An 11,724-nucleotide genomic window follows, 5' to 3' on the forward strand; every position below is an offset into this window, starting at 1 on the left:
GCCCAGTCCTGCACCATGCCCACAATCATTGTTATGCTTGAGCCTGTTGTTGCAGCCATTGTGTCAATCCATTTTGTTGAGGGTCTTCCTCTTTTTTGTTGACCCTGTATTTTACCAAGCATGATGTCCTTCTTCAGGGACTGATCTCTCCTGACAACATGTTCAAAGTATGTGAGATGTTGTCCCGCCCATCCTTGCTTCTAAGGAGCATTCTGGTTGTACTTCTTCCAAGACAGACATTTTTGTTCTCTTGCCAGTCCATGGTGTATTCAATATTCTTCGCCAGCACCGCAACTCAAAGGCGTCAGTTTTTATTCTGTCTTCCTTACTCTTTTTCCATCTTTCTCATGCATATGATGTGACTGAAAATACCATGACTTGGGTCCAGCGCACCTTAGTCTTCAAGGTGGCATCTTTGCTTTTCAACACTTTAAAGAGGTCTTTTGCAGATTTGCCCAATGCAATGTGTCTTTTGATTTCTTGACTGCTCCTTCCGTGGGTGTTGATCCAAGTGTGGATCCAAGTAAAATGAAATCCTTGACAACTTCAATCTTTTCTCCATTGATCATGATGTTGCTTGTTGGTCCACTAGTGAGGATTTTTGTTTTCTTTATGTTTAGGTGCAATCCATACTGAAGGCTGTTGTCTTTGATTTTCATCAATAAGTGCTTCAAGTCCTCTTCACTTTCAGCAAGTAAGGTTGTGTCATCTGCATAATGTAGGTTGTTGATGAGTTGTCCACCAATCCTGATGCCCCATTCTTCTTCATATAATCCATCTTCTCAGATTATTTGCTCAGTATACAGATTGAATAGGTATGGTAAAAGGGTATAACCCTGATGCACACCTTTCCTGACTTTAAATCATGCAGTATCCCCTTGCTTTGTCCAAAGAACTGCCTTTTGATCTATGTACAGGTTCCTCATGAGCACAATTAAATGTTCTGGAATTCCCATCCTTTGCAATGTTATCCATAATGTGTTATGATCCACACAATTGAATGCCTTTACATAGTAAATAAAACACAGGTAAACATCTTTCTGGTATCCTCTGCTTTCAGCCAAGATCCATCTGACATGAGCAGTGATATCCCGGGTTCAGCATCCTCTTCTGAATCTGGCCTAAATTTCTGGCAGTTCCCTGTGGATATACTGCTGTAGCCGCTTTTGAATGATCTTCAGCAACATCTTACTTGCACGTGATATTAATGATACTGTTTGATAATTTCCACATTTGGGTGGATCACTTTTCCTGGGAATAGGCATAAATATGGATCTCTTCCAGTCGGTTGGCCAGGTAGCTGTCTTGCAAATTTCTTGGCATAGATGAGTGACCACTTCCAGTGCTGCATCCATTTGTTGAAACATCTCAACTGATAGTCCATCAATTCCTGGAGCCTTGTTTTTCGCAAATGCCTGCAGTGTAGCTTCGACTTCTTCCATCAGTACCATCAGTTCCTGATCATATGCTACCTCTTGAAATGGTTGAACGTTGACCAATTCTTTTTGGTATAATGACTGTGTGTGTCCCTTCCATCTTCTTTTCATGCATGTTGTTTGGAAAACCTGGTGGCGTAGTGGTTAAGTGCTACGGCTCTTAACCAAGATGTCGGCAGTTCGAATCTACCAGGTGCTCCTTGGAAACTCTATGGGGCAGTTCTACTCTGTCCTATAGGGTCACTATGAGTCAGAATCGACTTGATGGCAGTGGGTTTTGGTTTGGTTGCATGTCGTTTAATATTTTCTCCATAGAATCCTTCACTATTGAAACTAGAGACTTGAATTTTCTTCAGTTCTTTGAGCTTGAGAAATGCTGAGCGTGTTCTTCCTTTTGATTTTCTATCTTCAGCTCTTTGCATGTCATTGTAATACTTTTGTCTTCTCGAGCCGCCCTTTGAAATCTTCTGTTCATTTCTTTTACTTCATCATTTCTTCCATTTGCTTTAACTACTTCAAGTTCAAGAGCATCTCATCCCATAATCGTCGTTATGCTTCAGCCCATTGTTGCAGCCACCGTGTCAGTCCATCTCGTAGAGGGTCTTCCTCTTTTTCGCTGACCCTCTACAGGCATGATGTCCTTCTCCAGGGACTGATCCCTCCTGATCCAGTGCCTCATAGTATTAAATTTTAATAATAATATGGATTGTTAACTACTGAAATTAACCATAATATGGCAATAAAGTATAACGAATGAATTTTGATAGATTACCTTACTAATTATAAATTAACAAAAACAATTTGGTACTTTAATGTCCTCTATTTTCATTATAGGCTTTTTTATGAATATATAAAGAGGCTATATTTGGAATTATAAGATTTCACAAATTGTTCATTTCAAACACACTAAAACCTTTAACATGATTTTAGCGTTGATACAAATCAATTAGAACTGGCCGGGAAATAGGAGTAACAAACACCCGTATCCACTCAAGTGCATATGCATACATACATATGCATGTAACATTGTGTGTCATATTTAGCAAAAACCAAATCTGTTGCCGTCGAATCAGTTCCAACTCATAGTGGTACTATAGGACAGAGTAGAACTGACTCATAAGGTTTCCAAGGAGGGGCTGGTGAATCTGAACTGCTGACATTTTGGTTAGCAGTCAAGATTTTAACCATGGCATTACCAGGGTTTCATGTCATATTTGGATGACAGTAAATCTAATAAAAAGAAAAGTTTAGGATTTAGGTTATAATTAAACACTGATAAACCTTATTGACCACTTATATGCCACTAACTACAACCAAAAGTATAATAGTTAAGAGCCTAACTTCACAAGCTTTTCCCCCAGTGCTATTTAATCTCAAAGATGCCGTTCTTTGCCCCTCCCCCATCTCCTCTTCTTCCTGTTTTTTTTTTTTTTTCTTTTTTCTTTCTGCTGAACCTACGTTAGGATCTAAGGAGCCCTGGAGTCTCATCCTAGCTCCATCACTAACTAGATACAATTTTGGGAGAAGTTACTAACATTTTCTTGGCCTTAGTTTTCACACCTGCAAAATGGTGATTTCTAATTCTAACTGGAATGACTAATAACAATTTTAATAATGATATAGTTATGTTTCCCACACTACTTTCTGCTTAACCGAAGTACCATGGTTTAGTTTTACTTTTGTAAATGGGTACAATACAGATATTCCCACTTTTCTAAAATGTCAGTAAGCTCAGTACATTTATTATGTAACACTTATTAATTTAGCTGTGGATTCATAGCTGTGTTTGAACCCACTCTGAGGAAAGTCAATGGTCGTCCATATGGTATTCAGTTGCTATTTCATGGGTAGGTTGCTCATTAAATTCTAACTCTAAATGCTTCAATTGCTGTAATTTCTGTCATTATTATAAACTACATATTTTGCATGCCTATCTAGGATATAATATTAAACACTAGGGACACAAAGGAAATCCTGGTGATACAGTGGTTAAGTGCTACGGCTGCTAACCAAAGGGTCAGCAGTTTGAATCCGCCAGGTGCTACTTGGAAACTCTGTGGGGCAGTTCTACAAAGATCTGATATATATATATATATAATTAAGTTTCAGAAGGGACTTGGGGGTTATTAAGTGGTATTCCTTGTTTTAAAAATAAATAAATTGAGGTTATTGAGAATAAATTAATTGATTCATTCATTCTTTATTTCATTGACAAATACTTACTGAGCTTCTAGTAGGAGCCACAGATTTTTTTAGGCATGGAGAATAAAGCAGTAAACAAGCCCTTGCCCTCAAAGAGCTTACATTCTATGACTTGCTGGTCAGAACATGAGTAGAATAAGATGTAGATCAGGAAGAAAAGAATTCAAATTCCAAATATAATTTGTTTTAATTGGCATTGAAAATTTCATTAAACATTTATGATAATGTTAGTCTTCTGCCAGAATTTCATACACAAAACCCATAAAGTTGTAAATGAATGCAGATCTATCCCCCAAAATGACTAACTTTTTCCATAAGAGCAAAATTACAATGATGATAAGGTCTTAAGAAAAATGTGATTTAAATGAAATGTACAGCTATATGCTTTTTATGTAAAATCACTCCTGTAAGAATTAGATTTAAGAGATTCAAAGCTCATAAAAAAAGGAAATACAGATCTTAGTTTGTCACAAGAAAATAAAAATGGCTAAGGTAAAAAAAAAAATCCTCCCAATATTGCCAAAATGTTGATGTTCATAATTGAGAAAAATAGATGTTTGCTGACAGCTGCTTGTCCTTTGAAGACAGCTGTTCATTTTCCTTTGGAGTAAATGAGAGCAAGTGTAATATGTATTGATGATCATGTGAGAATGAGATGAGGAATAGTAAAAGCTGGCCATTTTCAGGGAGGTGACAAGAGGAGGAAGGAAAAAAAATCCTTCTCATCCATCCTTCCTCAGATGGGCTGTGTGCCTATAATTCTGAATTCATTGTAGTTCAGTTAGTCTTTTTCAGATCTACAATTCTCAAGAAAAAAATCCACTAATATATGTTTCTAAACTGTAATTCTTTCTATTACCATTAGGATATGTGAAACTCAGAGTTATAACGGTACAGAGATTATAGCTTAACTAAATTATTTGGGTAGTCATTTGCTTTGTGTGTGTACAGAAAATCTATGAAGTGCCCCTACTCATTTTAAGCCCTCATTATAGACTCAAAATGCTTTAATCTCAAAGGAGAATCATGATATAAGTTTTAAAATTTCACTTAACTTTCTTTTTTATTAGCCAAGTAACTTCAACGACATTCTTTGCCATATACCTACTCATTGTCCCCACGTTTAATAAATTGAAGAATACACATGTCAATTTAGAAGAATTTTTTTTAAATATTTATTTTAGAATTTTTAGTCTCCAATTAAAATTGTGTAGAAATGAAAAATTAAAAGTGATGACTTAAATGCTTATTAAGAATATTTAAATTAAGGTTAGGTCTATACAATATGGTATAATCTTAAGTGACTGTGAATTTAAGTGGGTTTGATTAGCTGTGATTTATGAAGTCTCTTTTAGGCAGCATGGGCTCCTTGAACCTCATAAGCATTTGGATATGGGTAAGCAGTTAATGATTGAACAAAAATTAACCCAAATCCAATTTAAAAACTATTATGTATAGTGTAGTCAAATCACAATCTATCCATCTGAAAAACAACATGTGAGATCAATATATTGTTTTGCATTTCCCTTAAGCATCATTCTATTATTAAACCATATTGTGCATTAAGATGAATTTAGTGGGTGGCATATTTGTTTCGAGGAGGGGAGAAAATGGTAAAGAGGTTCCCAAAATCTGATTCTCTAAAAATTGTACTTGATGAGCTTTCTAGTATACTAGTAATGTCGAAGTATACAATGGCTCAAATAAACTATTCCCTAAGAGTAAATTAACTAGTGTTGGCAGCAGCAGTCTAAGTCTTCATATATTTTACTAAAATATGGAATTGGCCAATTTGATTGGCAAATTCTCAACGGCAATAATTCTGCTGCTGTTTCTGCTACTGATGTTATGGTAAAGAGGTGGTGATGCTTGCTATCTGTTGGTATTTAAAGAGACAGTAGGATAATATCTTATTTGTATATGTGATTCATAACTCTCTTAATGTAGAATGACTTTAATTGGAATTACCTGAATTTCTCTCCCTCTTCCCCTTTGTGAAGGAATCTAAAAATATGCACAGTCTGGAAGCCTGCCACTGTCACTGCAGCCTTAGCATAACTGACACCATCTGGGCAGTGATGATTAACATTCAAACTGAATAACCACTGTACCAGTCAACGTCATAGTCGGTGTCCTGTTACCAATAACATGCATCTTATTAAGCAAACAGAGTAGAAGAATCACCTACTAGAAGTGCTTATTTCGGGACCTAAAATAAAAAAAAATTTTTTTTACACACTTCATAAGAAAATATACTTTAAAGAACAATGGGTAGCTAGAAGGCTAATAAGTATAATTAAATATTATGTAAATAATCTTTGAATCCACTTCATAGGTATCTGTTAATAAGGGTAGACTATTTTTTTATTCTCAGATTAAAGTAGTTTACCTCTAACTGTTGCACAGATTTGCAAAGAGAAAATGTAAATCCTGTTGATCTTTATAACACACCACCTAGTAGGCTGGTAGATCTTTATAACATACCACCTAGGGGTAACCTTTAAATATATATGTTCATATATTCTGTTGAATACCTAGTTTGAATAGCTTATATTTCCCTTAAGGGGCAAAGAATATCCATGCAATTGTTTTAGACTAATTTTTCCCCAGTTTTGGTTTGGGAGGGAAAGTCCAAAAGAATTAGGGATACAACTACTTCTCGTAGTGCTTAGGAAAAGCTCAGAACCTTTTGTACAGTCCATATACTGTGTTTTATCTTAAGCTGATATAGATTTGTATTTATTTAGAAGCTAGTATTTGGTCCCAACCTTTACACATTTTCTACATTACCAGCCAATCCAGAATCCAGGAAACTAATTATGTGTTGCATTATCACAAAAGGGGAAGAATGAGTTTTATTCACAGCATCAACTGTTATATGACCAAAAATAGGTTTTAAACTTAAATACTCTGGTTTCTTCTACTGTACCCCTTCTCTGAGTCTTATCTTTAGTATTTATGCCACTAAAAGACATTTCAGAGGAGCTTATGTAATATCACCACAATTATGAGTGCTTATTTTTATCTCACGCTTAGGAACTATACACGATATATACACACAAGATGTTCCCCCAGGCCCTTCTAGTAGAATTACTCCTAGAAATTTAACACCTACAGTTCAATTTCATACACTTCTAGAAATATAACATGTACTAGGCAAATAGAAAAGACTCTGAGTTGTGTATATTCATTCACAGAATATTTAAGTTTCAAGCAAGTTGACAGTAGCAATGATGCTTCCTTCCGCTCCAGAGACCAAACAGCAGTATCTCCTCAGGTTCTGCCAAGCAGACAGAAGCCCCTCTTGGCCCCTGTTGCCAAGATCAGAGAATCTGAAAAGCCTGCATAGATGCAATTTAACAATGCTTTGTAAAAGCTAAACTGAATCCATTCTCACCCCTCACCTCCCTCTTTGTCTTCGTCTGGGGGTGGGGGGTGGGGCGGGATTCACTGTGTGTGCCCTCCTTTCCTCCTAATTAGCACGCCTGGCTCCTGACAGCTCTGCTCCGCCCAGAGCTTGGCATCCACTTCTTACTTATTGCCCTGGCTACCCTCAGGAGACACCGACAGGACACCAGAATGACAAGGCATGACAAGGGGAAGAAATAAGTTAACATGCTTAAAAGCTGCTGTTCCAACTGGCCGGTGCGATGTCGAAAATTAAGAAACTACTGTTCGTTTGCCTCCCAAAGCAACAAGTGACCCTCAAAGCGCTTATGAACCACTCGGCCCATACATAGCTCCCGAGCCCATCTCGCCTGTGTGACTAGCACAGCAGGCTGGACAAGCCAACTACTGTGCAGGTGGTTGAAATCCTTTCCTCCAAGCATGACTGAAACAGTGGGAGTGATAAAGTCTGGTTCTGATACAGGCACCCCCCCCCGGCCCCCAACACACATTCCTTTTTTAGCCTTGAGAAAAATCTTTCACTTCAGACTTATTTCCACCTCCAGATAGTTGATTGTCGATGTCCTCCTCCATCCCACCCCATTTCCTTTCAAGTTTCTTGAAAGAGTAGGGAGGATGCCTGTATGCTGGGGTGTGAAAGCGTGAGTGTGGAAAGGATTTATAACCCTTCCCTCTCTTCCACTTAATCGACATGTGCCCTGAGCCTTAGATGTCGCCTCAAAATGGGATCAATAGTCCCTGCGGTATGAAGTCCTAGAAAATGATGTAGATGAAAGGGTTTTGGAAACTGTCTAGCGCTCTACAGGTTGCAGCCCCGGGTTACACCGACGAGGATTTGCTCCTCTCTCCGTGGCCAAGCTACCCCATCTGAAAGGAGGTTCTGTGCGTCCAAGCACGAATTCTCTGGCTGGGTCCCTTCACCTAAGCCAGCTCGACCCGTGGGACAAGCAAGGGCACCCGAGTCCCCGCCGGCGAGCCGCCCCCGAGGGTAGCGGCGCCCAAGCGGTCCAGGCGCCGCCGCCCGCGCTTGCCTCTCTACTCCGGGAGGGAGACCCGGCGTGGGTGAGAGCGGAGAGACAGAGTGCGGGAGCCAGGGAGCAAGAGACGGCGCCCGCAGGCAAGAAGCAGGCAGAGAGGTGGAGGAAGCCGGGCAGGTAGAGAAAAGGGGGAAAGGACCCAAACAACCGCAAGGTCGAAGTCGCAGGAGCTGAGAAGAAGGAAGGAGCGCGGTGGGAAGACGCGGCGCCTGAAAGATGCTTCCAGCGCAGCGCCGGAGGCGCAGGACCCGGGAGCTTGGAGCTGAGCGCACGGGGTCCTAGCGGAGTGCAAGGGCCCGAGCCGACCCCTTTTCCGTTACCTGTGTTGCCTCCGCCCTGGCTGCCCCTGTCCGGGGGGAAGATACTCGAGCACTTCTCCCACTCCACCTGTCCCGCGAAGCACAGCTCGGTGACGATGTGCAGCGCTTTCTGGCACAGGCTGCTCACTCCATCCTCCTTGTGGAAACTCATCGTGTGGGTTTTCTTTTGATTTTTCCCTCTCTTCCCAGTGAGCCGTCCTTTCCCCTTCCTTTTACCTCGTGGCTGGCCGCTCTTGTGCCCTAAGCCATAGCCCGCCCGCGGGGACTTTGGCCGGAGAGCGCGCTGGTAAGAACAGGCAACTCTTAGGAGCCCCAAGTTGGCCCCATGGCGGGAGAGGAGGGCGCCGGGGAAGACTGCGGGAGCCCGAGCGAGGCAGTGGCGGCGAGGTTTGTGCTAACTCTCCCCTGGCGCGAGGAGAGCTGGAGGCAGAGACCCGGCATGGAGTGCGAAGGGGAGGGAGAGACGTAAAAAGCCAAAGCCCTCGACTCGAAAGAACGCCCCTCTCCTCCTCCCAGCGTGTTTGTGCTTCTGGCGGGTGCCTGGCGGCGGCGCATCCAATCGCAGCCCGGCGCGGGCCCGGAACAACGGGTGGCAGAGAGCGCGCAGGCCCCCTTTCACCAGTCAGATGGGGAGGGGGCCGGCGCAGGAGGAGGGGCGCCGTCCGGCCCGGCCCGGCGCCTTTGCTGGGCCCTCCTGCTGAGGCTGGGGGTGCTCATCTTTGCAGCAAGGGGTCAGAGAAGTATTCTTCGTTTTCTTTGTGCTTTTCACAGCTCATCCTCCTCCCCCAACCTTTCCCCCCCGTCTCTCCAACTTATCTACAGATGCCCTTGTTCAGTTTTGTTGTTCGTAAGAGTCATTCCATGCCATCCACATCTGAAGAAAAAACGAAAAACTGCAGTTTAAAAATTGAATATTCAAACTAAATCATCTAGAGAAAAAAGAAAAAGAGACGTCCCTGGAGGTAATTTTTAACATGATTGCCGATGATGATGGTATAGGGACAGAAAATATTTTACTTCGGAGGTCTTTATTGTAGTGAAATTCGCTATAACGTACATTTCCTGTAAAGCTAGTTCAATTTTTCCTTATGCATACATGCTACGTATAGGCAAATAAATTTATTGCCTTTGATTTGTTAAACGATTCTAGGTAAATCGCAAAAAAAGTTATCTATATTAATATTCAGTTAGGATTCTTTTGATTAATCAGTCATTGGCAATTGAGAATGTACAACTTGACTCCCTTTATCAGTATTGCTAGAGATGTAAATACTGAAAAGAAGACAAGGCATTGGTGTTAAAAGGGAGGGGGATTAAGTTCAAATCTGTCCCACAGCCTTGCTTAACCTTGAATAATTTGCTGTCAGGTGTTTATCCCAGTCTGTAAAATAAGAGGCTTGGACTGGAGTGTCTTGAGCTCACCTGTTCTTACAGTTCTCTAATGCAAATAGGTGCAAATTGTTAATGGAGCTAAAGCCACAAAATAAAAATAATAAACAAGTACCATAGGGATATAGCAAATGCATTTACATAGTTTTAAATCATTTTAGACATAATTAGATCCCATATTATAACCTAAGGGTTGATTTGACAGTTATTAGGGGAGTCTTCTTTATTTTTGAGATGGAATATCCTGAGCTTTTTAATGTATCTATACTAGTAGAATTATTTTAAACTGGGAATCTGTTCATGGCGCATTATTATTTGCTTTGTGTCAGACACTATGGTAAAAGCTACTATAAATATTAGGCAAGCACTCTGGTAGGTAGGCATTCATTAGTTGAATCATTTTTACTTGATTCACAAGACAATTGGTTTAAGCAGGACTATTTTTACCATGAATTTAGACAAGGTAAAATCTACAGGCTTCATTTACTTTTTGTATTTATGCACATTGATTTGAGTAGTTTTTAAATCGAATCATCTAAAAAAATGATTTCACTGTCAATCAAAAAGATATTGTGCTTCTACTGTATGTTTGAAGCTAGGTAACACACTTTAATAAGGCCCTCTCCACTTTCCCTTGCCCTCCAGCTCACCACAATCTACTGGACAGACAGACCTGTATAAACAACCTGCAATGCAATGCTGTGCTTTCATGTTTAGTGTATGAACAAATGGCTGTGTGGGAGGACCAAGTGAGTAATTTGTCTTTATACTACTTGCAGACTCTAATTGCTTAAGTGGAGTAATGCAGAAGTTCTCATTAATGACCCTCTTATGTTTGATTTCAGGGTTAAATATTATTAAGTAAATAAATTCTGAAAATAACTTTCCTGGTATTTGTTTATGCTGTTACTGGCTTATTAGTACTCTTACTGCTGTGATTTCACAACAAGTAGATTTAGTTTCATGTAAATATTCATTTTTCTGAATTTAGTCTTTGGGCTTTTCTTTTTTTTTTTTTTTGCTTTCATCTAAAATTAATACCACAAGGTTTTGCTTTTTTTTTTTTCTTTCTTTGTTCATTAGAGTATCTCACAGCTCATTAGAAGGTGAATCAAACCAGTTTTTCCTGTCATTTATAAACAGCCCCGGTAAGTTTTGGGGGAAAAGTAAAACTGCATTCAAGGTCATTTTTTTCCAATGCTGAAGGATAAAAATTAGGATAAGAATTTCAGTTCATAGTCTTTATTTTTCTGCCAACTCCTTCAATCACCAAGAGCTTAAAAGTAAACCAGAGAGTATAGATCGGCATTTACTTCTGTGCCTACACTGTGGAAGAATTCTTAAAACAGTAAATGGAGGGGAGAGAAGGTTAGACTGGCATTTATGGAGCGTACTTTGATGTGCCAAGTGCTTACTAGGCATTAATAGCAAATAATAATAATAATACAGGCTCTAAGGGTCTCTGTGGCAGCTTCCTTCTGAATGACCTCTGCATTAAATAGAGGAGGAATTTATTTCGAAATGAGAAGCCTAAGAGAATTCTTGTGTGAGTTAAGTGAGCTTCATGAGTGGTGATTTTGAAGTTCAACACTGTGATTTCCCTATTTGCTCAACCCTTGTCCAATTCCTTCTTCTTAGCTTCCCACGCCCCTTTCCAAACCTGAGGTAGGAGGAGATATCTTCTTAGGTAGATACATCCCTAAAGGAAGAGGATCTTGGGAATCATTCCAAAGTCTAAAATTTAAATATTAATTGAAGCCCAAGAGAGGAACTAAGCAGGGTGAGTAAATGAGGAAATCTTAGAGCAGTTGAGTTCAGTCCGAATAAACATCACAGACAATGTTATATTTTAGCTTACTTAAAGCTTTACTACTTTCCTTTTCTGTGTTCTGCAGGCAGCTCAAACTCAAAACTGCCCAATTTATACTTTTC

The 11,724-nt window shown here is 40.0% G+C and overlaps 1 protein-coding gene across 1 annotated transcript in view; it reads right to left on the minus strand.

Moving 5' to 3' along the window:
• The window catches only part of SYT10 (synaptotagmin 10), a 55,212-nt gene extending 46,383 nt beyond the window's left edge, over positions 1–8,829 (minus strand). The window contains exon 1 of the mRNA XM_049882810.1: positions 8,404–8,829. Coding sequence (XP_049738767.1) covers positions 8,404–8,554 — 151 coding nt within the window. The 5' untranslated portion in view covers positions 8,555–8,829. The remainder of the gene's footprint in view (positions 1–8,403) is intronic.
• Positions 8,830–11,724: the final 2,895 nt, after the last annotated feature.

This window comes from Elephas maximus, chromosome 4, assembly GCF_024166365.1.
Source record: "Elephas maximus indicus isolate mEleMax1 chromosome 4, mEleMax1 primary haplotype, whole genome shotgun sequence".
Classification (NCBI taxonomy): Eukaryota; Metazoa; Chordata; class Mammalia; order Proboscidea; family Elephantidae; genus Elephas; species Elephas maximus.